This window comes from Molossus molossus, unplaced genomic scaffold (assembly GCF_014108415.1).
Source record: "Molossus molossus isolate mMolMol1 unplaced genomic scaffold, mMolMol1.p scaffold_m16_p_12, whole genome shotgun sequence".
Classification (NCBI taxonomy): domain Eukaryota; kingdom Metazoa; phylum Chordata; class Mammalia; order Chiroptera; family Molossidae; genus Molossus; species Molossus molossus.
In genome coordinates this window covers 23,760,750-23,788,024 of record NW_023425347.1, presented here as the reverse complement: position 1 = coordinate 23,788,024, position 27,275 = coordinate 23,760,750, and the positions used below count along the sequence as shown (strand labels likewise).

Sequence of the window (27,275 nt, the reverse complement as noted above, 5' to 3'; positions counted from 1 at the left end):
GGCAATGGGGAGAACCTGGACTTGGAATCTAAACATCTCTTGAAAGGCCACCAGGCATCACTAACCACCAGATTTGCCCCATTTTGTGTCACCAAAATATTTTGTTGAAACAATGAATAAGGTTCTATGAATTTCTTAGGTTAAGATAATACCTGCCTTTTTTCCTTCCGGGACAGTATATATGCTTTTGCCAAACTTTTGTCTGAGTGCTTTTCTTTTGGCTTCTTAAAGGAAACCTGTGGTAATTTATTAATCCGGGTTTTCCTTCTCTGTTCTATGTTCACTGGCATAAGCAAAATAGAAGAGTCGAAACAAGTGGCGATGCATTCTGACACTCTGAGCTTGCCCAGGTTGCTAGCTGGCACCTTTTGGCCTGCACCTGTGAAAAAAATGAGATTATTGAGTCTCATGTGAATGGCGTTTCTTTACATAAAAGCATATCAAGAATTTACAGTTTAGTCCATGGCAGGAGTTCCTGAGGGTAACTAGCAACTTTTCTCCAAAGATATTTTTTCCCTAGAAACACCCCTTTAGAGGCTTGTCTCCCAATGTGAGTCATGCTACCTAGTACTGCAAAATATGTTTCCTTTCCCCTTTTCTTGCCTGTTTCTTTTCTTCCCTATCTTTCCTTCTTTCTAAAACTATGCCAGTCATTAGAACATTTGTTGTTGTTTTCTATCTAGACTTCGGAATTACTTCATTGTTTGCCTGTAGGCTGTTTCAGTGTCTGAAAATCAATACTTGTCTGAAAGTACTGACTTGATTTCATTTAGATTATCTTGTTATTTGTATCTATACATGCATCTCCACAAAACGGTCACGTGCACACACACGCACACGCACACATACACAAGTACATATGCACCGTTCACCTAAGAATTTCACAGAAAGCTATACAGTAAACCTCGATATAACAGACTAATTCGGGTGAGGGGGTGTCCGTTAAAGCCAGAAGTCCGTTATATAATAAAGTAGGTTTTCCAAATGTGTATGTTAAAAAAATTGACAGATTAGTTAGTTTGCCTGTTTTTACTTATGTAGGCACGTTTGTGTAATGAAAATTAAGTATGAATGAAAAAATTTTAATTTCACAGAAAAGTTTTCTATAGGTATTACTGTATTTTTAAATTTATACTGAATAGGTCCATACTGAAATGTGGGCACTTACCAATCACCCCAAGTAGACACGTGCACATGGCTGGGGCGTGGCTTAGTGCATGTGGGAACACAGGCCAGGTCTGTTAAAACCAAGGCAGAAAGTCACCCCATGTGACGAAGGACAAAAGAACCAATTACTGAGTGATGCGGTGTGATCATGTGCTAATCGTTGGTCAACCACTATTTACGAACAGTGACTCTTGGATTTAAATATGTAGATGATAGTTGTAGGTATATAATAATATTATGCCCACAAAATTTAACTACAGTGTTTTTTCCAACATATGGCCTATTCGCTAAAATTTGTTAAAAATAACAATAAATTGCCCTGCCTGGTTTTGCTCAGTGGTTAGAGCATTGTAACACAGACCAGAGCTGTGGGTTCGATTCCAGTCAAGGGCAGGTGCCTCGGTTGAGGATCAATCGCTGGCCCTGGTTGGAGTCGTGCGGGAGGCAGCCAAGCGATGGGTCTCTCTCACATCGATGTTTCTCTCTCGCTCTCTTTCTCCCTCCCACTCTATCTAAATATAGATGTTAAAATATTCTTGGGTGAGGATTAAAAAATAAATAAATAATTTTTAAAAACCAGTGAATTAATAACAAAAAATAACCTTTTAATTTACTTATAAGCAAATCTTGGTTAAAAGCATTTTAAAATTAACAGTGTTAATTTTCACATACAACATATGAACCAGAAATTTTTTCCATTATATTGAGGTCCCCCAAATTGAGGGTTTACTGCATTATCAACATATCAGAAAAATAGTATTGGTCAAATATATGGGAGCTCTAACCCAAGCGTCACTGTGATGGTAGGAAATGTGTTTGCAGATTTATTAGTGTGCATAATGCAAGAACAAAATATACTTTCTCACTCTGGCCAGTTTTGCTCAGTGGTTAAACATTAGCCCTCAGACCAAAGGGTCAAGGGCTTGATTCCCGGTCAAGGGCACATACCTGGCTTGCAGGTTTGATCCCTTGTGGAAGGCAACCAATCGATGTGTCTCTCTCACATCAATGTTTCTCTCTCTCCCTCCCTCCCTTCCACTCTCTCAAAAAAAATCAATAGAGCCCTGGCCAGTTTGGCTCATTTGTTAGAGCGTCGGCCTGCGGTCCAGAGAGACCCGGGGCATGCACCTCGATTGCCGTTTGTCCCTGGCCCTGGTTGGGTCATGTGGGTGGCAACCACTCAATGTGTCCCTTTCATGTCGATGTTTCTCTCTCTCTCTCTCTCTCTCTCTCTCTCTCTCTCTCTCTCTCCTCTTCCTCCCATTCTATCTGAACAAAAAATAGAAAAATGTCCTTGGGTGAGGACAAAAAAAAAATCAATAGGAAAATATCCTTGAGTGAGGATTAAGAAATTAAAAAGAAAGCGTATATATATATATATATATATATATATATATATGCTTTCTCACCTTTAGTACATTTTTTTGTTTTCTAGTTGTATTTAGATTGTGATTTAACACTTTAAGTTTTAAAACATGACATGAAACATTTTATAACACATTGCAAGCCAACACATTTTATTATATCAAATATAAGATGTTTTGGTAATGAAAAAGAAAACAGGGTATTCAGTGAATTAACAATTTATCACTCATATGCATTTACACTAGAAATCCTTCCCCTTTCAGAAAACACTTGGCAATGTGAATAGTTTAAACGGTAAGGTACTTGGAATGCTGACATTTCCAATTGCTTTAGTTAAAACAGATTAATGTACAGTAGAGGTACTATGATTTATCTTTTGGGGCCCACCAGTCGAGTGTTGGATTTTATTGCAAGGTCTTGGAAGTATGTTGTTTTCCACTGGCCCATTTGGTATCTAGCACTGTGCCCATAGCAAGTGGTTAATAAATGTTTGCAGAATGAATGAGTGAAAATAAATGCTTAAATGCATGAATCAACTCTTTAATGAATTATTGAATCAATGAATGTATGAATACACTATGGCTGGCAAGTAATGCCCTAGACTAGCAGTTAAAAAAAAATCAAGGCCAGGTTTTAAATCATGAAGTAGCAAGTGAAATATGGAGAAATATAGACTCTATAGATTTTTTGTTTAACACACACACACACACACACACACACACACCCTGAATTTATCATAGCCCTGACAATCTAGTACCTCCCTTATTGCCTTCATTCTCATTCCTGTTTTGTAGTTGAAGAAAGTGAGCCATTGAAAGTCTAGAGCTCTAAGACATCTCAAGAAAACTAGATGAGAATTCATAAGTGACATGAAAATCCATCAATATATTGGCATAGTCCTTGCCAGTAGATATCCATGAGCTCTGTATGAGACAGAATAATTTTCTGAACCTTACTATAAGTATTTTAAATGGAAGGTCACATTTTAAAAAGAAATAGAATTTTGTTTGGTGTTTCTGTTTGGATTGGGTTTTGGCATGATGCTTCGATCGTTACCATTCACAATGATAGTAATCAGGCAAGAAATAACTTTGGAGTCTGAAAGGGCCAGTTGGGAAATTAGGTATTTGTCTGGGACTTCACTGCATATTTTCAATAATCAATTCTCCCTGGGTTCAAGAGTCTTTACCTGTATTTATATCATTTTAAACATCTGGATGGAAAATGAAAACAATTCAGTAGCTTGTCTAAATATATCCAAGTACAGACAGCCCTAAACTTGGACTTCCACTCCAAAGTTCATTTGTAAATTAGTTCTTAGAAACTTGGAAGATATTTGCCCATAGACCTAATGTAAGCGGTGGGTGATTCTGTTCTTACACAAAGGTACAGAAAACAGCATGCCATGTGTAGTACACAGGACACCACTGTGCACAGTCTCCGCTAAGGGACTGCCACTAGATAAATACAGGAACTGTGAGACTTTGAAAACTCTTCTAACAGTCCAACAGAGTAATTTAAAGCCTGTTAAACCTAGAGAGCCTCTTACTTTATTTTATAGAAGTACTAGTTGGTGACAGAAGAGAAATTAAAAATAAATACCTTCACCAAAGAGTTTTTGAGCAGTACTTATGTAATGCAAAATATTAGGAAAAAAAATTCTTTCACTATCGCTTTTAGTTAAATGAAGCAGGAAGACAATAATAGTAAATGAAAAATAGTCATTTATCATGAATGCTGGTACCTGAGGGAGTGTGAGTTTAGTTAGAGAAAGACAAATAAAGAGATGGGGATTTCTATGCAGATTATTTATACTTTTAGCTGATGTTGGGCCTGATTCCTTTCTACATTCACTACCAAACATTGGATTATTTTTTCTTTATAAGTGTATGTCACGCTCCTTTGATTAGAGGGATAACTTTGGAATTCACAAATGGGACACAAAAAGCAGGAAAAGAGATTTTCTGAGGATAACTGAGCAGGAATTGAGAGAGAGCACAGAGATCATATACATACTTAAGAAAGGTTCTCTTTATTAAAAATGAAGACTGGAACAGTACTCATCGAACTGCTGACAATGATCATTTTCAGTGGGAGGACCTACTTCCTAAACATCCATGTCTTTTGAATTTCTGACAACAATCATGTGTTAACTGTTATCACTAGATGGGGGGGGGGGGATATTTGGTCCTTTAAGAAAAAAACCTTGGAAGAGAGTTCACTGAGCAGCAAAAGACAAGAGAGAAAATGCAGGTACCAGGTGGTGTGATCCCATGAAGCTCAGCTGCAGGGAACCCTGGTGGTCAGGGGTCCAAGCTGCCTGGGAGTTCATGGGGACTTGGGGAACCATGGTTTCAGCAAGGACTTTTCATGAGTTGAATGTTCCTAGTAAGATCTCAGTGTAGATGAATTGATGTTTGGTAGATATGATTGTTGAAGGAACAAAATCTGGTTCACAGTTCAATTTTATCATCACTAGAGATCAACTTTATTTCCCTGCCTTATTTTCATTTTCTGTATTAGTAAGAGAGGCCATTACAAAGAAGGGGAAAGAAAACTAACATTTATTGAGGGCCTGCTGTGTGTCAGGCACTTTGCCAGCTATCGACAAACATTGCTTTACTCAAATATTAGGAGAACTCCTAGGTAGGTAACATGCCAGAAAAAGAAGCCAAGACTCAGAGAGGTTGGGTAACTTGCTTACGACCATGCAGCTAGTGAGGGGAAGAACTAGATTCTATCTCAAGCCTCTCTGAAGATCTGAAGCTCACAGGTTCTCTGCTACACCGTACTGCTTTCCAATCATTTAAGTCACTCGTTACTGAGCAGTAGTTGATGAGCTTCTGTTGTAATAACGGCCCTTTTACATAGGCACCCTGGTCTAGTCCTCAAGCACGCATTACCTACTGGGAGGCATGAGGCATATGTGTATATGCATGACAGTTAAATAACAGACTAGCTTCAGGTACACAGTGGAAGGACAAGGCTTGGTGTTACAGTGCATTCTAGAACAAGGAGTACCTGTTGCCTCAAGCATTTCAGAGTGAACTTGGAACAGCCAACTATTCTTTCCTTGTGTAGACCCAAGACTCATCAACCATGATGCAGTTCTAGCTTCCTAAACCTGAAGATTTGGTTTAAACATGTTGATAAAATGCTTTAGATTTCCTTAAGTGTTAGAAAAACAAATTAGAGATTTGGAGAGGGGCCAGTCTGCCAAATGCTTTGTAACTACACAATGATTGAATTTGAAAATGAAGTTAATTTAGAATAGTTTTGTTCAGAATACAAACTTGTGACAATATTCATACCTGTCAGAAAAGCCAATGGACTTATACAATGGTGTGTTCTTTTTTTTCCTATTCTATGCCTTAAGAAATGCTCGCTGTTTTTAATTATTTCAAATTATTTGATCTTTTACAATATAAACTGCAACAATTAATTTTTTAGAAGAGTCCTAGATTGGGGTTTTTTAAGTACAGTAATTGGTTATTATTATCATAGATTTTGCAAACTTTCTGCACATTCTCTTTTTGTACCCTGATTATTTAAGTTAGTCCATATATTCTGAGCATCTTTCCATGTCAATAAGTTGAGGTCTACATTATTATTATTATTATTATTATTTTTATCCTCACCCGAGGACATTTTTCCATTTTTTGTTCAGGTAGAGTGGGAGGGAGAGAGAGGAACAGAGAGAGAGAGAGAAACATCGATGTGAAAAGAACACATCGGCCCTGGCCGGTTTGGCTCAGCGGTTAGAGCGTCGGCCTGCGGTCCTGAGAGACCCGGGTTCGGTTCCCGCTAAGGGCGCGTACCTCGGTTGCAGTTTGTCCCCGGCCCTGGTCGGTCGTGCGGGTGGCAGCCACTCGATGTGTCCCTTTCACATCGATGTTTCTCTCTCCCTTCCACTCTACCTAAAAAAAAAAAAAAAGAAAAGAAAAGAACACATCGAGTGGCTGCCACCCACACAACCGACCAGGGCCGGGACAAACTGCAACCGAGGTACATGCCCTTAGCAGGAACCAAACCCGGGTCTCTCAGGACCGCAGGCCATCACTCTAACCGCTGAGCCAAACCGGCTAGGGCTACATTATTATTTTTAATGATGACATAGTATTCTGTTGTATGTTTACACCATAATTGATTTACACAGTTGAAATCGCATGTAGGTGAGATAATGTACATACACAAATGCAGGACCCAGGTAAGGGAGTCCCCCGGGTGTGACCCTGAAAGGAAGCATACTGGGCTCCTCCTCATCCTCAGTATGGTCTTTTTCCTGCAATAATAGTCATCTAGTATTATTTACCATTATTTTAAAAATTAGTGGCATTTGACATTTTCATATTTTCCCCTATTAGGAATAAAATCGCAGGCATTTTCTTCTACCAACGTTATTTCTTATTGTATGGTTATTTCCTCAAGGCAAATTCCTAGAATCCCTAGAATGGAAAGTGTGCTATGTTGATGGCAAGAGCTCCCTAATATCTATTGTTCCCCCACCCTCTCTCCCACACACACATACTAATTCGTACACTCACAGTGTCTACACGTGCTTTAGGCTATGTGGTGATAATTACAGACTAAGAAATAAGAATTTTAGGGAAATGCTTTGAATACATATTAATATTCATGACATTGCTTGTTTAAAAATACTTAGCCCTCTGCTGGATGAGCAGGAAAATAAAGCTACATCTCCCTATATAAATCATCTGTTTTGCAAGAAAACCATTTATCAGTTCTACCTTCTATCAATTAATTTACCAGGAAATTGGTTTAAATTGCCTGTTTGGGGCTGGATATGACATGTTTTGGGTGGAGTTGGTTGGGTGTTGAGGTCACTAGGACCAATAGTGCAGCTGTGATACATAATGGAAATTCCAGGCCCGGGTGTAGAAAGGACACATCGGGGCTGTTCTTTAGTGTCAGAACAGTGCACGGAGGCTGTTGTAAATACTATGTGAGCTAGAAGTTGCCAAGGCAACAGTCCTATTAATGAAGAATAAACCTCTTTTATTATCAGTTCCTGAATGATTATTTTTTTTATAAAATGTGTCTAGGAGTCTAACATTGACATTCTCAATCTACCTGCTCATCTTTCCTTTCCAGACTGCAAAACTATTTAGCTGTATTCAATAAGCACGTCTCCCTTCTCTTCCAATGAGAGTGGCATCGTTGAAAAAAACAACAACAATCAACTGTACAGCTAGTAAATATACTAATTTATAACAATTACCTAATATAAAATTATTGCCCTTTTGCCCTGGCCGGTTTGGCTCAGCGGTTAGAGCGCCAGCCTGCGGTCCTGAGAGACCTGGGTTCGGTTCCCGCTAAGGGCATGTACCTCGGTTGCAGTTTGTCCCCGGCTCTGGTCAGTCGTGCGGGTGGCAGCCACTCGATGTGTCCCTTCACATCGATGTCTCTCTCTCTCTCTCTCTCTGTTCCTCTCTCTCCCTCCCACTCTACCTGAACAAAAAATGGAAAAATGTCCTCAGGTGAGGATAAAAAAAAAAAAAAAAAAAAAAAAAATTATTGCCCTTTTGATGTATGTTTTGGCTAAGGCAGAGCCTGAAGTTGACTGGGACTTGGTTGGTATTTGAGCAGGCCAGAGTCTTTAAATTAACTTGTCTTTATGATTTAATGGAGCGCTGCCAACATATTTTTAAGTAAGTGGAGTGTGACATTACTGCTTCCTTTCCCTAGTGAGACTGTAAATTTAGATGTAAATTGTGTGCACACTGGATCCTTCAAAAAGGCAGCCGTAGCTGAGTCATAGGCTCCAGGCAACCCTGCTGTTTGGAACCGCAGAGAACCATGGTGTTGAGAACGATGTTTAGAAATCACTGGACACCAACCACTGTGCTTCCTGGGTTCCAGAAAGAGGGAATTCTTTTCTTCCAAAAAGAATACATTCCTTTTTTAAATGAGAATGCTTCTTGTGTTTTGTCAAGCCAACCACATGGGAAAATTTAACTTTTTAATCATTTTATCAGCCGTCCATTTTTTTACAAGAGTGGATGTTGGTCGTCTGTTCCATACAGCTGGGACCTTATTACTTATCATTCATGTCCACTGATGGTTCACTGTGTTCATGACTTCTTCCCCCTGATTTATACCTCGTAGCCCCTAGGCTCACAGTAAATACTCAGAAAATACTTTTTGTTTATGAAATTAATCAATGAACTTCTATTTCACTCAGTTATATCTTTGAAATATTTTTTCTGATAATAAAATTTAAATGTATGATGTAGGAAAATTGACAATAGACTTGAAGAGAACAAAAACCGCTTATAATCCCACCACTGATAAAGAACTGCCATTGATATCATGATTTACTTATTTCATAAGGACAGTGCTTAAAATCCTGCTTTCTCCTCAATAAGATACAATCAACACCATAACATGTGCTGGCCATATGTGAGTGACATGTGCCAAGTGCCAAGCACTGGCTCGGTTCAGGTAGTCCAGGTGAGATATTAAGATGCTAACCGAAATGATGGGGCCAATTACAGAGCAAGCAAAGGTGCCCCTTCTGGGTGGCAGTTCCAGGTTCAGCAACAAATAGCAATCAATCTGATTTCTCATTTCTTAACTTTTAGCTTTAGACTATGTTGCTGACGAAATAGATTTTGCCCTCAGAACAAGTTTTAGGACAAGCAGATGTACCAGTTTCTTTGCTAATGGTAATTCTGGCTTCTTGTGACTTTTTCTGTTGGCACACTGAGAAGAAAGAGAGCCCTTTCCCAAACTTACCATGCAAAATTGGCAGAAGTCCATGGGAACCAAAGAAGTCATAGTGAAGATACATTATGTACTTGTATTTTATTCTTGGCTGTGATGGCATAGAGAAGCAGTTTAGGTAGTGTTTTAGCTTCACCCACCCCAATAATCTTCATAAACCCTTCCAAACATCCCCAGATAAATATGATAAAAATAACCATGATACGCACAAAAAATAAAATCTCATTTTGTAAGGATAAAAGCATCTTTAGAGAACTTTGCCATTTTTAACGAACAGGAACATTCCAGGTAGAAATAGTGTTAATAATAGAGCCTCTGAGTGACCCCTCTCCGCCATCACAGTCCCGCCATCCTCTCCACCAGGTAGCTGCTCCTAAGCCCCTCCCACACAGGTGTTCATAACCACCCGCCCCCCCTTATCTACAAGTCTACATATTTACGTCAAAGGCAGGTTAACAGGGCGATGCTCTGTCGCCAAGAGGATGAAACTGAGATGGTAGTTCCAAAGTCTGAAAATTAAAATGGAATGAGTATTTTCTCATTAAAGAAAGGGGGAGAGAAAAAATGGTGGCGGAGTGAATGGAAGCAACACAGACGATTGCTCAGGACCAAACAGGAATTACAACTAAAATAAAGACATATCGTCAGAAAAAAGGAACAGAAAAGCAGCAGGACAGGACCATATAACCAGAAACACTGGTAGGATTTGTAGAGGCACTAGAGGGTGGCAGGCTGGGAGCCCACAGACAGCAGCAGTCTAAGCTGTGAGCAGCGCTCTCGGGAATAAAATACCAAATCCTGCTCCACAGTGCAGAGAGCTGGGACAGAGCACTGAATTGGCTATAGCCACTCACCTGGAGCTCTGGCAGAGGGAGGGCAGACTGGACTGGAACTCTGTAGGGACACCTGGGATTTGGAGGGCGCTCAGGTTTTTTGCTGATTCGTGTCCACAAAGGACAGTGGCCAGCTTTCTCCTTCCCAGAGCTGTGGGGAGAAGCAGCAGCCCATTCCTCGGAGATTGAGCCCCTTCCAAGTGAGGCAAAGAAATGCAAATTGAGGCTCCTTAACAACCAGCATCTATCCCACCCTCTGGAAATCCTCTTATGCAGAACACTAGGGCTACATTCCAAGGCCCTGAGTAACTGAGACTAATAGCCTCCAGGCAAAAAGCTAGATGATAACTGACCTTTCCTGGGCTTGCAAATCTACACAGGAAAGTAAGACTTGACAGTGGTGTTTAACGTGGGCCTTCCCAGGCTCATCCGAACCCAGTAAAGGGAGCCACAGACAGAAGAACACCAATACCCACAGGGAAAATTTTGCAGGCTCCAAAACCCACTGAGATAGCCAAAATGGTGAAACAAAGAAACAAATCCCAAATGAAAGAACAAGATAACTTTATCGAAGATGAAATAAATGAAATGCAGTTAAGCAAGGTATCAGAGGTAGAGTTCAGAGCCATGATCTTGAGGAAGCTCAACAACATGATTAAGAACATCAACACCATAAGTAAAAATATAGAAACATTGAAAATCAACCAGGTGGAAATGAAGAATGACATAACAAAAATAAAGAACACACTGGAAGGACTGACCAGCAGATTAGAGGAAGCTGAGAACCAGATCAGTGAATTAGAAGACAGGGTAGAAAAAAATCAGCCAATCAGAAAACCAAAATGAACAGACAATTAAAAAACAGGAAGACAGCTTAAGAGAACTGTGGGACAACTGGAAACGCAATAGCATTCACATCATAGGAGTCCCCAAAGAGGAAGAAAATGGGCAAGGGTTAAAGAATATATTTGAAGAAATGGTGACAGAAAATATTTCTAACTTGGTGAAGGAAGAAGGCATTTAAGTTCAAGAAGCACAGAGAGCCCTAAGTAAGAAAAACCCAAACAGGCCCACACCAAGATACATAATAATTAAAATGCCAAAATTAAAGACAAAAAGAGAATCCTAAAAGCAGCAAGAGAAAAGCAACAGGTTACCTACAAAGGAATCCCCATAAGGCTATCATCTGACTTCTCAACAGAAACACTATAGGCCAGAAGGGAATGGCATGAAATAATCAAGGTCATGAAGAACAAGGATCTGAATCCAAGACTACTCTATCCAGCAAGACTATCATTCAAAATAGAAAGTCAAATAAAGAGTTTCCCAGACAAAAAAAAGGCTAAGGGAATATATTAGCACTAAAAGGACTGCTGTAATTAGTAGAAGAAATAGGAAGAAAAATATAAACACACTAAACAAAAATGGCAATAAATAAGCACATGTCAATAATCACCTTAAATGTAAATGGTTTGAATTCTCTGATAAAAAGACACAGAGTAGCTGACTGGATAAGAAAGCATGACTCACATATATGTTGTTTACAAGAGACCCACCTCACAACAAAAAACCCACATAGGTTGAAAGTGAAGGGATGGAAAAAAAATTTTTACAATCAAACAGAAAGGGAAAAAAAGCTAGGGTAGCAATACTCATATCTGATAAATTAGATTTCAAAATGAAGGCCATAACTAGAGACAAAGAAGATCACTATCTAATATTGAAAAAAATTTATTCAACAGGAAGATACAACCTTGGTAAACATATATGCACCCAATTTAGGAGCACCAAAATATATTAAAAATCTTCTAGAGAACTTCAAAGGAGAAATTGACATCAATACAATTATAGCAGGAGACTTCAGCACCCCACTGACATCACTGGATAGATCCTCTAGACAAAAAATTAACAAGGAAACACAGACTCTAAATGAAGCACTTGATCAAATGGATTTAATAGATATCTACAGAGAATTACACCCCAATACTGCAGAATTCACATTCTTCTCAAGTGAGCAGGGTCATTCTCAAAGATAGACCACATGTTAGGGCATAAACTAAGTCTCTACAAGTTCAAGAAGACTGAAATCATATCAAGCATCTTCTCAGATCACAATGGCATGAAACTAGAAATCAATTGCAACAAGAACATGCAAAGACTTTTGAAAACATGGAGGCTAAATAGCATGTTATTGAACAATGAATGTGTTACCATGGAGATCAAGGAAGAAATTAAAAACTTCCTGGAAACCAATGAAAATGAACACACAACAACACAATATCTATGGGATGCAGCAAAAGCAGTTCTGAGAGGAAAGTTCACAGCACTACAGGCCCACCTCAAGAAACAAGAAAAATTTCTAATTGACTACCTAACCTCACAACTTAAAGAACTAGAAAGCAAACAAAAAGAAAACCTCAGAGCAAGTAGAAGGAAGGAAATAGTAAAGATCAGAGCAAAAATTAACAACATGGAGACCAAAAAAAACAATTCAAAGGATCAATGAAACAAAGAGCTGGTTCTTTGAAAAGATAAACAAGATTGATGGACGCTAAGCTAGACTCACCAAGAAACAAAGAGAACCCAAGTACACAAAATCAGAAATGAAAGAGGAGACATGATAACTGACACCACCGAAATACAAAGAATTGTTAACAAATATTATGAACAATTATATGGCAACAAATTGGACAATCTAAGCAAAATGGACAAATTTCTAGAAACACACAGTCTCCCAAAATTGAACTGGGAAAAGATAGAAAATTTGAACAGACCGATAACAATGAAGGAAATTGAAGATGTAATCAAGACTCTCCCAGCACACAAAAGCCCAGACCCAGACGGCTTCATGGAAGAGTTTTACTGAGCATTCAAAGAACTAACACCCATTCTCCTCAAACTATTTCAAAAAATTCAAGAAGAAGGAAGACTTCTAAACTCGTTTTATGAGGCCAGCATAATTCTAATTCTAAAACCAGATAAAGACACTTCAAAGAAAGAAAACTACAGGCCAATATCTCTGATGAACATAGATGCCAATATCCTGAACAAAATACTAGCAAATCGGATCCAGAAATACATCAAAAAAATTATTCACCATGACCAAGTGGGATTCATACCAGGGATGCAAGGCTGGTACAATATTCACAAATCAATAAATGTGATACACCACATAAACAAAATGAAAGATAAAAATCATATGATCATATCAATAGATGCTGAAAAAGCATTCAACAAAATCCAGCACCCATTTCTGATAAAAACGCTCAGCAATTTGGGAATAGAGGAATCATATCTCGACATAATAAAGTCCATATATGAAAGACCTACAGCCAACATCATACTCAATGGACAAAACCTAAAAGCGTTTCCCTTAAGAACAGGAACAAGACAAGGATGCCCACTTTTGCCACTTTTATTTAACATAGTACTGGAAGTCTTAGCCACAGCAATCAGACATGAATAAAAAATAAAAGGGATCCAAATTGGAAAGGAGGAAATGAAACTGTCATTATTTGCAGATGAGATGATATTATATATACAAAACCCTAAAGACTCCATAAAAAATCTACTAAACTTAATAAGTGATTTTGGCAAAGTAGCAGGATACAAAATTAACATCAAGAAATTGACAGCATTCTTATACACCAATGATGAACTCACAGAAAGAGAAACTAAAAAAACAATGCCATTTACCATTGCAGCAAAAAGATTAAGATACCTAGAAACAAACTTAACCAAAGAAGTAAAGGACCTCTTCACAGAAAACCACAAGTCATTGGAAAAAAAAAAAAATAGAGGAAGATATAAAAAAGTTGAAGCATATACCTTGTTCATGGATTGGTAGAATTAACATCATTAAAATGTCCATACTACCCAAAGCAATCTATAGATTCAATGCAATCTCCATCAAAATACCAATGACAAACTTCACACAACTAGAACAAATACTTCAAAAGTTCATATGGAACCAAAACCAACCCTGAATAGCCACAGCAATCTTGAAAAAGAAGGACAAAGTAGGCGGGATCACAATGCCGGACATCAGGTTATACTACAAAGCTACTGTAATCAAAACAGCCTGGTACTGGCACAAGAACAGGCACATAGATAAATGCAATAGAACAGAGAACAGAGAAATGTACCCAAAACATTATGCTCAATTAATATTTGACAAAGGTGGCAAGAGCATATAATGGAGTAATGCAAAAAAATGAAACCAGACCATCAACTTACACCATACACAAGAATAAATTCAAAATGGATAAAAGACTTAAATGTGACTCATGAATTTATAAAAATCCTAGAAGAAATTGTAGGCAACAAAATTTCAGACATCATATGCAGCAGAATTTTCACTGATGCATCACCTAAGGCAACAGAAACAAAGGAGAAAATGAACACATGGGACTACATTAAACTCAAAAGCTTCTTCACAGCAAAAGATACAATCATCAAAATGGAAAGACAACCAACTGTATGAGAGAGCATAATTACCAATAATATATCAGATAAGGGGTTAATTTCCAATATATAGAGAGTGCTCATACAACTCAACAAAAGGAAGACAAAGAATGCAATTTAAAAAATGGGCAGAGGAACTAAATAGACACCTCTCCAAACAGGACATACAAATGGCTAAGAGACATATGAAGAAATGCTCAACATCACTAATCATCAGAGAGATGCAAATTAAAACAACAATGAGGTATCACCTCACACCTGTTAGAATGGCCACCATCAACAAATTAATAAACAACAAGTGTTGGTGAGGGTGTGGAGAAAAGGGGACTCTAGTACACTGCTGGTGGGAATGCAGACTGGTGCAGCCAGTATGGAAAACACTATGGTGTTACCTCAAAAAATTAAAAATTGAACTTCCATTTGACCCAGTGATCCCACTTCTAGGAATATTACCCTAAGAAGCCTGAAACACCAATCTGAAAGAATATATGTACCCCCATGTTTATAGCAGCACTATTTACAATAGCTAAGATCTGGAAACAGCCCAAATGTCCATCAGTAGACGAATGGATAAAAAAACGTGGTACATATACAAAATGGAGTACTATGCAGCTGTAAGAAAGATCTCTTATCCTTTGAGATGACATGAAGGGACCTGGATAGTATTATCCTAAGTGAAACAAGCCAAACAAAGGAAGACAAGTATCATATGATCTCACTTATTTGTGGAATATAATAAACATAACAGTCTGAGGAATGGGGTAGTCCCATAGACGTGGAAGGAGGGTACAGACTGACAACCCCTACAAGAGGGGTTGGTAGGGGAGAGATAAACCACAGAACTTATATGCATGTGTGCATGAATAGACATGGACAACAAAGCTGGGGACAGGGTGGGGAGGGAGTGGGAGGGAGGAATCAGTGGGGGGTGGGGAGGAGAAACATCTATAACAAAAATAATTTTTAAAAAAATAAATAAAAGAAAAGAAAGTTGAAGCTTTCCCACCAATATTGGACAGAAGGCAAGGATGTGCCTTTTCACCACCATACTGGAAGTTCTTGCTAATGCAGTTGGGCAAGAAAAAAAAATTTTAAAGTACACAAATTGGGAAGGAAGATGTAAAATTGTCTTCTATTGCAGATGACATCATCGTCATCTATGTAGAAAATCTAAAAGAATCAACAACAAAAAAATTCTTTTGGATCTAAGAAGTGATTATAGCAAACAGCATTTGTTAGAAGTGTAAACTCTTGAGCCCACTAAAACTATGGGGATGGGACTCAACAATGTGTTTTAATAAACCCTCCAAGTGGCTATAATGCACACTCAAGGTTGAGATCCCCTGGCGTGAGCCTTCTTCGTGGTTCTTCATATGCCAACCCAGGTGCCTTTCATAGTCAGAATTTGGTCAGTGCTTATGTTCATGTCCACAAAATTAGGCATCTTCAATCTCGTTTGGTCAGTGCTTACGTTCATGTCCACAAAATTAGGCATCTTCATTCTTGTTTTAAGCAAAATTGTGAAGTAGGTGAGATTTGTCTGTGGTATCCCATCACCTCTCTTTGTCGGCCCATTTTCCCGTCTTGCTTTCATCTATCAGATCCCTCATTATCTTTTTAGCGGCTGCAACTCAAGGGACTTCTTTGTGAGGCCCCTACAGAGTAAGATCTAAAAATACAATTTCTAATTATGAAATATAGAGCGTTGACAGACTAATTGGGAAGGAATGTGGGGGTGGCATAGACAGACAGGGGCCTTCCCAGGGCCCACAAATGGCACCCATTCCCCTGACCTTAGTCAGCGAAGGAGAAGCCCCTTCCTTTCTCTGTCTGGTTCCCATGAAGAGGGCTGACGCAATTTCAGAAAACCTGGAAACGCCTTCAGCACAGGCACCCTCGCTGGATGTTTGTGCATCTCCTTCAAGTCTTGCCTAGGCCCTTCCCCCTGTGGCACCTGTTCATTTTGTCATCTGCGGGGTACTCAGCAGCCCATAGCTTTCCTGATTAAACCATGCAAAGCATTGATAAGTATTCAGAGACGCAGCTTCCGCAGGGAGCCAGCTCTCTCCCGAGGGGATGGACTGAAAATAAGTCAAATTCAGCTCATGTCTGCTTGTCCCAGGCTTATTTTAAACTGATAGTGAAATTCATTCTCCTACTCTCTCCCCGAAAACCACAGAACAAGGTGGCCCACCAACCAATCTGTCCAAGAACCTAAGTGATAACTGATAGTGTTCAAATGAAATACACAGCCTTGACTCTTACCAAGACTGTCCCTTTGCTCTCTGCACACACGTGCTCACCGGCAGATAGAGGCACATTTTTACCCACAAAGGCCGCTGAGGCTCTCTGAGCCCTGCCCGTGTGTGACGGACAAACTCAGCAAAAACCCTCAATTATTTGTCATTACTGAAAATCCCTACGTTTGGCCTTTTCTTTCACAATGTTTTGAACTGAGTGAGCCAAATTCTCCCTTTCAAGTTATCAGAACTCAGCAGGTTCAGTAAAATTCCTCTTAAATAGGATACTGTCTGGTTGAGGGAACTCATGGAACTTTCCAGAAGCAAGAAGCAGATGGATTAGAATATCTCAAAGATGGAATAAAAATCCTTTGAAACGTGGGCCGAAGAGGTTAAAAATGAATATGGTTTAGAGTCTGCTGATTCTGCCAGAGTTCCAGAGAGCAGTAAGAAGCACATAGCTGAATCCTCAGAAAGATCTGTCTGCACAAGCAAAGTGAAAGGGAACATGGAAGCGGATGTCTAGATATTCAGCCTTCTCTGCTCCAACCTCCGCCCGTGTTGTTGAGTGAGAGGCCATTGTGGGAGAGACTAATTAATGAAATTGGCCATCTTCACTAATCTGACCCACCAGAAAACTGCTCTATTAGCAACAGGCTAAATGTTTCTAGAGAAAGTAAAACAGGCTAATGATAGTGTTCATCTTGGGATAAGTACAAAAATATTGTTAATGTTACTTCTGAGCTGCAATTTTAACTACAGAAGTCAGGCGATCCCAAATTACTGTTCCCACAGCAACTATAATTCAGTCGACTCTGCAAGGCTTTTCATAGATGAGGACAATACCTCCAAATTATTGTTGCTGGGAGAAGTGCAATTATTTCATTTATATCCAAGTTATGGAAAGTTGTACTTCAGAGCTTTCTCTTTGGAATTGTGGTTGTTACAGGCAACAACAGTCCTTCTGAATCACTGAAAATACAGGTTTTGATACACGGGTAAACAGTCATGCAGTTCAGAGCTTCCCATTTATAGGGTCATAATGACCTCCAGTAAAATTTAAAAATCCTCTGTTCCTTCCAATATAATCCCAGCAATCAGAGACCAGAACAAAGAGAAGAGGAGATGGTGTATTCCAAAATGGGAACTATACCCTCATTTAAACATTTATGAGACTTAATCTGTTATACTGATGATGACTGAATTTGTGATTTTCAAATAAATGATCCACTAATTTTGGTTTGATTTCAAGCATTTCTCAGTAGGAAAAAAAATCACTGGGTGAAAAACAACAAGAAAAGTTAGAAACAAGAGTTCAGTAAATATTTTAGAAAATTTGTCAGATACCAAAACATGATAATGAAGTAGAATGACAAAAACTAGTCATTTCCCAGTTAGCTAACACATTTACCCTTCCAGCCCAGAAAATTGTCTGATATTGATTGACATGGGGATGAAATTAACCGAATCCTATTGCTGCTATTCTAGTTATGTTTTTGGAAATGTATCAAACTAGTTCTTACCTGTTTCTCAGAGATGTAAGCCATTATCCAAGAAGACAGAAAGATAGAAACTGACCCAAAACAGATGTGAAGATAACAAGGATGAGATTAAAGATGAAATCAACAAGGATAAAAAAAATCTAAATTTATGACCAAATGCAACTAAATCAGAATTTTTCCCTTCTCAAAAATGAGGGGAAAACAGGTTTTTTAAAAATTCACTGATAGGAACTAAACAAGAAAGCCATAACCTAAAGCAATACTTTATGGTAACTGATGGCCAAGCAGACTTTGGTTCCTGCCTCTATCTCTATTCCCCACCCCCTTAAAAACATACCTTTAACAAAGGTAAAATCAGGAGAGGAAAATATAATGAAAACCATGGAAGTGCTTCCCTGTGTATATGTAAAGGCTTCATGTCCGGCTTCTGCAGTGTAGAAATGATCTAAAATCTTCATCAGGATGGCCTATGTTTCAAGTAGGTGAATGAATCCTGATACAGGACATTTAACGTATTTCCAGAGGAATGAGCACCCAAATTCTCAAATAAAGACTGGATAGCTGAACTCTCCCTTTCCCTCCCCCCCATTCCATCAGGCCCTCAAAGAGTAGGGACAACACAAGCCAATTAGCCCTCGAACTGTCGCTTGAGAGGGAAAAGTAACTGACCTCTGATACAGTGGCAAAAGGCTCAAGGAATCACTCCATGGCTGCTACATAGTGTGTCAGAAAAGAACACAGCATGCAGAGGAAAGACAGACTAGCCCTCAAAGAAAACAATACTTAAGAAACAGACATGGGCCCTGGCCGGTTTGGCTCAGCGGTTGGAGCATCAGCCTGCGGACCAGAGAGTCCCGGGTTTGGTTTCTGCTAGGGGCATGTACCAAAAAAAAGAAAGAAACAGACATGGGCCTGGCCAGTTTGGCAAGTGGTTGAGCATCAGTCCATGCACCAAGAGGTCTCTGGTTCGATTCCCGGTCAGGGCACATGCCCAAGTCGTGGGCCCAATCTGCAATGGGGGGCATGCAGGAAGCGGCCAGTCAATGTTCTCTCTCATCAATGTTTCTATCTCTCTCTCCCTCTCCCTTCCTCTCTCTCGAAAAAAAAAAAAAAAGGAAAAGAAAGGAAGAAAGAAACAGAAATGGATTGCTTACAATGGTTTAATAAGAATATAACATATTCTCAGAACTTAGTAAGAGTATGAATGTATTTTTTTAAGTGTAAAGCAAGGTGCTAAAACAATAAGAATGAAATGAAAAGAAAAACTGAAAGTCTAACAAATCAAGAACAAAAATAACATTAATGTAGAAATCATGTAAATAGAAACATTAACATATATAAGAAATCCTGTTGAAAATCTAGTTACTAACAGTAGAAAAGTATTCATATAATCACAGTAAATACAGATGACAGATAAGGAAATTAAAGGCAGAGAAAGAAACTAAAAGATATGGAGACATTCAAATATCTTACAATCCGAGGAGTATAATGGGAGTCCCTGAATAGGGATTCTAACAAATGAAGTAGAAGGAATATTGAGAAAATAGAAGAAAATTTCCCAGAAACGAAGGACCACATCTATTCCAGGAAATATAATATGGAATGCTCAAAACCTAAACCTAAACCTAAACATCTGTTTAAGCTCTTAAACTCCAAGGATAAAGAAATAATTCTTCAGATGTCTAACCACAAAAAGTCAATTTCCTACGAGGAAGGAAAAATCCAAGCTGGCTATCTGAAAATGGAGAGAAAGACCCAAGGATGTTCTATCCAGCCAAGATGTTGTGAAATATGAAGACAGCAGGGAGACCGGCTTAATCCTAAAGAGCTAAAGCAACCTTGAGACTTTTTCGAAGAAAGTACTGGATAATGAGAGTTTAGCCAATAAAAACATCGAAGTAACTCAGAAATGGAGAAGTTGTAGTAAAATGGCCAGGGAGAACCACTAGGTATATTTAAATATAGAACTAATCCTAAACAACTATGGGAATTAATATTGCAGGGAGAATATGAATGCTATCAATTGGGTTAAAAAAAACAACCACTAAAACTATGGAAGATAGGGGACAAAAGATAGAAGTGAGAAAGTACTTATGTTTTCATCTTTCCCTACTGATTCCCAATCAATACTCCCTAAAATTTATCATGTGCCTTAAAGTGCCACAAATAATTATTCCAATCTCATATTTTGCTTTTTTTTTTTTTTACCTTAGAATGATCATTTAAGGCATAAATATTATAGTGCAGAAACTTTTCTTTGAAGTTTATAAATTATTTCTCTTTCATCTCTACTATTCGATTACAATTAAATTTATACTTTTAAAAGATTTTTTTATTGATTTTTTTTTTTTAGTGAGAGAGAACATTGATGTGAGAGAGATACATCAGTCAGCTGCCTCCTGCACACCTCCTACTGGGGATCAAGCCTCCAACTGGGGCATGTACCCTGACCTGGAATCAGGACCCCTCAGTCCAATGGTACGATACTCAATCGACTGAGCCACATCAGCTGGGCAAAATTTATACTTTTTAATAGCACCTACATGTATCTTAAATGTTCAGCTAATGTTAATAATGATTTTTTCTAAGTTGTGAGGTATTTTTAAAAACTTTAATCTTTGCAACCTTTGTCATTTAAAAACCTATTCTAAATCATCATGGTTTGTGTTATGAAAACAACTGTGCAAATTTTCTTAAAAACTAAAAAAAAACAAACAAAAAAAAACAGCCAAAAATTATCATTTGTGGGTGATGTATTTGGAATTATTTTCTTCTTGGTATTCTTCTGTAACTTTTTAATTTAAAAACATTAAAGAATTAATTAGCTAAAAGTGGGTAGAGGATATGTATGGATAAAAAATACGATACCCTATGTTTGAAGACAATTCCATCCACCCAACTCCATTCTGGAGTTGAGTCCAGGTAGCACTGAAATCTCTCCTGGACCCAGAAGAAGCCACTAACTCTCATATTGTTATGGGGATAGCTTAAGGGACAATTATCTTTCCACCAGAAGGTATAGAACAGATTTGGGCACACTATGAAAGAGGACAAGAGAGATACCCTTTGAAAACACTTTGGGGCTCAAACATTTTTTTAACAGCTTTGTTGAGATATAACTCACATATCATAACATCCACTTTTTAACATTGTACAACTCAGCAGTGTTTAGTATACTCACCAAGTTGTGACCATACCACTGTCTAATCCCAGAACATTCTCATCGCCCCCAAAAGAAACCCATCCTCATTAGTAGTCCCTCCCCATCTGTCCCTCCCACCAGACCCTGTGGATGGGCTTATTCTGGTCATTTTATACCATTGGAATCACATAAATGCGGTCTTTCGTGATCGGCTACATTCACTCAGCACAGTGTTGCCAAGGTTCAGCCATGTTGTAGCATGCATCAGCACTTCCATTCTTTTTAATGCCAAATAACATTCCATTGTATGGATATATCACATTTCATTTATTTATTCATCAGTTGATGGCCATTCTCCTTGTTTCCACATCTGGGCTGTTAAGAGTAATGCCACTAAGAACATTTATATACAAGTTTTTGTATGGACACATTTTTTTATTTTCCTAGGAATGGACTTTCTGGGTCACGTGTAACTCTGTCTAGGAGCTCCAACATTCAAACTTCCCTCTTCCTCTTCGTTCCCAGGCAGAAATGGTGCTCAGCGCTTTCCAGGCCCAGCGGGCTTTCCTTCTGATGGCCTCTCGGTACCAACAACCCCAAGAGGTAAGAGTCGCCCTGAGAGACGGGGCTGCCTAGGAGCTGGGCAGCGTGAGATTAAAACAAAAGGGGGGGGGGCAACAGAACCAGTCACTGTGAGTGACAACCTGAAAATGAGATTTACATCACATGTAGGTTCTGTCTCTAAGCCAGACCATGGAACATTTCTTCTGTCTTCATAATCTTATTATGGCCGAATTCAGACTGTAACAAGTGACATTGCCAGTTTAGAAGGTCAACTCATTTGTCATCTGCATCCTATTCCTTTGACTGCTCTCACAGCCATTTTATAATCAAGAAAGTGTTTATTACTACTCTTTTATGAACTTCGAAATAATTCATATTTTGTGCTGCTTTGTTATCAAAATGTGTTCACATTGCCCGGATGGTGTGGCTCAGTGGACTGAGCATCGTCCTGTGGACTGAGAGGTCCCAGTTGGATTCCCCGTCAGGACACATGCCCGGGTTGTGGGCTCGACCCCCAGTGGGGGGCGTGCAGGAGGAAGCTTATTGATGTATCTCTCTCACATCGATGTTTCTCTCTCTCTCTCCCTCTTTCTCTAAAAAAAAAAAAAATCAATGAAAACATATTTTTAAATAAGTGTTCACATCTATCATCATATATATATTTATACTTAAATATATATTTATATATGTGTATATTATATTATATATGTATATAATATATCATACATATATTCTATGCATGAATTTGATTATCTTCTATTTCATAAGTAGTATAAAAAGGCTAAAAGGCAGATCTATTACCAACATTCCTTGTTAAATAAGAAAACAAAAATTATTGTTCTTTTGACTAAATATTTTACATCTGAATTTTGGTAACAACCATATAAATATAGAAGATAATTGAATATTCAACATAATACAGTGGCTTAAATTTAACAGCTCACTTTGAATTCTAAAACAAACTCCTGAAATTGAAAACGTTGAGCTGAGAATCCTGGGAAACTAGGACTTTGACTTTCGGGGAATGAAGCTCAGCTCCATAAAGGGCCAACACCTGAGACCCTAGACCCTCCCTGGAACAGTGCTTCCCAGCCCTGCCTGTGCAGTGGTATCACCCAGAAATTTTTTTTAAATACCGGTGTCTGGATCTCATTCCAAGAGGTTCTGGTTTAATTGGTCTGAGGAGTGGTCTTGGTCTTGATAGTTTCATGGGCTTATCAGGGGATTCTAATTTGTAGCCAGAACTGCCAACCCCCACCTGGATGGATGGATGGATCACTCCCCTGATAGGAAACGAGTTAGCACACAGCCTAGCTGGACAGCTTTGGAGGGATGGAAACATTCTGTGTTCCGCTGTGGATGCATTTTGCTCCTTGACTTTCTCAATCCCCAATTTTTCCCCCCTTTGCAAAAGAGAACAGTAGTACTAGGAAATCACAATGTGATACATTCTAAAGACAGACTTAGCTTGGCTTTTCTGTGATTAAAGTGAGAGGAGAGGTAACAGTGCATCATTGAGCTTCTCCTACGAAGGGAAGAAGCATGATTTTCCTGGCGGGTGCCCGGCTCAATCCCTTCTTTAAGCACAAAACAAAAGGCTTCTCCATTGACCTTGAAGACCTTCCACACAAAAGTCACTCATTAAATACTGGGTGAAGAAGTGAACGAGTGAACAAATGAAAAAATGCACTGGGACGAGCCACGCTCAGGAATAATGTGTGTCTGAGCATGTGGCTCTGCAGACTCTTGGGTGTAACACCTGTAGCTCCCCTCCTTACTCTGCTGCGGTCTTGATCAACGGGAGAGGACTGAATCTGTTCCAGGGGACTCGAACCCAGGAAAGGCTTGGACTGGCAGTGTTCCCTGTAGCACGTAGTACAGTGCTCTGAGCATAATAAGCCCAGCGGTATCAGGTAGGTGAAATGCAAAGCGATGTTTTGACCCCACCTCCCTTTTTGTCCTGTCCATCTTTACCCAAAGGACTGTCCTAGTACTTCCGCTCAGTAGAAAAGCAGATTTGGGAGGTTACAACCACTGTGGTCAGACTAGTCCACGGCCAGGCCTTTATTTTCCCCATGTACATTCGAAAAGATACATCATAAAGAAGGTTATCATAAGGCAGGTTACAGTTCCTCAGAGAACAACGTTATCACTGTCCACCCCTCTTCCTGCTTTCAGAATGGTCACTCCCATCATTTCAACCACTGGGGCAGTGGTTCCTAAACTTCAGCATGTATGAGAACGACCTGCAGGGTTGATAAGACTTACAGTTTTCGGTTCAATAGGACCTAGTTGCAGTCCAAGAATCTGCATTACTCAAAAGCCCGCACGTGATGGTGATGCTGCTAGTCCAAGGACCACATCCTGAGAACCTGTGGCTCTCACAGTTGTGTCTCCAGCTCAGATTTATTTCAAGTCTTTCCAACTGTCATTTCCAGCTGCCTCCAGAGCATTGCTTCTCACACTGATCTTCATCTGAATCACCCGCAGATCTTGTTAAAGTGCGGGGTCTGGATCAGTGGGTCCGGGGTGGAGCCTACGAATCCGTGGTTCTAACAAGGTGAGGCTGCTGCCGCTGGTTGCTGCACTTCGGGCAACAAGAATTTAGATATTACCCCCTAAGATCCCCACAAGCACAGAATCCCTCGGGAGTCAAATATCAACCTCACGTCTTTTTCTCCGAACATTTCTGTACCAAAGGAAGTCGTGTCATGCTGCAGAAACACACATCTTCAAATCCTGGTGCAGTTTATTTCTTGCTCACATTTCATGCCTATACAAGGTGACTTACTTTCTAGTGGGTGCGTTATTAAATAATTTCTCATATAATTATTTACTTAGACTTGTAAGAGGGCTCTGAGATAAAATAGTAGAGGAGGAATCTTTCATAGGAGTTTCAAGCATTGGGAAGGGAAGAGAGTTTGAGGCAGGAGGACCTCCGCAGGGTGTGCCTCCAGCCTGCTGCTGAAGGTGACCGCTGACTCTACAGAAACGTGAGACAAAGGCCAAACCAACATCAGAGGTCAGTTTGGGCCTGAGGGTTGTAGAAGCTCAACGCCCAAAATTGAGGGTGAGCACCCTGGCCAGCGGGAAGCCAGCGACCTCCTAGAACACAGGAGAGTGCTGACAAAACGCTGGGACCCACAACAATGCAAGCTCACAGGTCATCAGTGGAGAAACATTATCAGGCGCTTACCAGGCACTTTAAAAACAAACCCCTATGCGATGGGTCAGGGATTGAGGACAGGCATGTATTAAATATTAGGTGGGAAGAGCCCTTAGAAACCATCTCTCGTAGCACTTTCAATGTAAAGATGAGCTAGGAGAGTTTCAGAGAGAGAAACTGGTTTATTCCTTAGTTCCAAAGCCGATCAATTGTCCCAAAATAACTCAGATTCCCAGAAATCCCAGCCAACAAGCTTCACCACTACACAACTGTGTCCAGTGCTCTACATTGTTGCTTTAAGTCAGACTGCCAGCCTTCAAAGCGATTAAATTTAGTAGAGGGTGACCATCAAAAAGGAAAAGTGTTGCCCTGCTGCTGTGGCTCAGTGGTTGAGCATCAACCCATGCACCAAGAGGTCCCCAGTTTGGTTCCCGGACAGGCACATGCCCAGGTTGTGGGCCCAATCCCCAGTGGGGGCATGCAGGAGGCGGCCAATCTCTCTCATCAATGTTTCTATCTATCTTTGTGTCTCCTTTCTTCTTTCTCTATAATAAATAAAGAAAAAATATATTTTTTTAATTGAATAAAAAGGAAAAGTGTTTTCTATTTATCAAGCAAATTGCCAATCAAGTGAGGTAGACCATTAGTGCTACCAAACTTCCGGGAAGTGGGGATCTTATAGACAAAGGTATCGGCAAAGGCATCACAGAGGAAATAGGACAGGGCATGAGTAGTCATACAGCTCCTTCAGTGCAATGTCAGGATTACAGTAGCACTACTAAAGTGGTGCATTTATTTAGCACAAACTCAAAAATAAGTTTTCTGGGTTAACAATGATTGGGAAAATTTCACACTTTGTTCAGTATAGAAACATATTAAATATTATAAAACCCACCACGGAGGCTTTTTGTAGAAGGACATCTACTCAAGTCCTGCAGAAGGCTGGCGCACCAGTTTGGAAAATGCAGACGTGCACATTTCTTTTAAGTTGCTTTAAATGCTTGATGGTTGTTGCTTCGGGTGAATTCTAACTATTAAGGGAGATTCTGTGGCAGGCAGAATTCTAAGATGGACCCCAAGATTCCCACTGCCTAATGTATAATCCCCTCCCCTTGAGTGTAGATGGAACCTGTGGATTTATAGGATATCACTCCTTTGAGTATGTTATGAGCAGGGTAATGAGACGGTCACACCAGAGACTCTGTTTTGTCATCTAAGATTGTCATAGAGGCTGGAGAGAGATTCTTGAAGGCCGGAGCTACCATGTAGGGAGGTGACAGTTTCGAGAAGCTCAGAGGGACCCTCTGTCAACAGCCAGCAATAAAACAGGGATCTCAGTCTCACAACCGAAAGTAACCAAATTCTGGCAACAACTACATGAGCCCCAAAGGGGACCCTAAGCTCCGGGTGGAAATATAGCCCTTCCAACCCCTTGATTTTAGCCTGTGCAACCCTGAGCAGAGACCAGTTTTGCCTTGTCCAGATTTCTGACCTACAGAAACTGAGATGATAAATGGATATTGTTTTAAGCCACTAGGTCTGTGGTAATTTGTTATGCTGAAATGGAAAACTAATACAGATTGCCTTGACTCCCTTCTCCTTACAAGACTCTAAAATAATTAATTGTTTTTTTTACTAAGACCACGAGCCACAGACCAAAATGTGAAGCCGCCCTACCATTTGCTTTCTCTTCCTTCCTCAGAGCCCTCCGCCCCTCCCTCCATCTGTCCTGGGAGCAGTGGGACAAGAAGCGTGTCTACAGGCTTCACTGACAGTGATGACATCCAATTTCAAATGTCCTTTCTCATTCTGAACTAAGAAACATGTTTCTTATGTTCTCTAATGTAAGAGCTCTAAAATTTTTCAGCCATGACCCATAGAAAAAAAAAAATCTTTTATTTCACCACCCGATTTCACAACAGTTCCTCTTACCAAGTGGTAATTCTGACATTCTTCTTCTAGTTTATTCTATTATTCTGTTCTTTTCTCCTTCCTTTTTGAATGCTGATCATGACCCACTGAGCGGATTTCACGAGGTACTCGTGGGTCATGATGCCTTGCATTTCGAAAGCACCCTCTCACTGAGAA

At 39.6% G+C, this 27,275-nt stretch overlaps 1 protein-coding gene across 2 annotated transcripts in view; it reads left to right on the top strand.

Annotated features, from left to right (window-relative positions):
- Nucleotides 1–27,275, top strand: part of CAP2 (cyclase associated actin cytoskeleton regulatory protein 2) — a 145,623-nt gene that overhangs the window by 43,767 nt on the left and 74,581 nt on the right. For both annotated transcript variants that reach the window (XM_036255980.1, XM_036255979.1), the window contains exon 4: nt 21,983–22,060. In XM_036255980.1, coding sequence (XP_036111873.1) covers nt 21,983–22,060 — 78 coding nt within the window. The remainder of the gene's footprint in view (nt 1–21,982; nt 22,061–27,275) is intronic.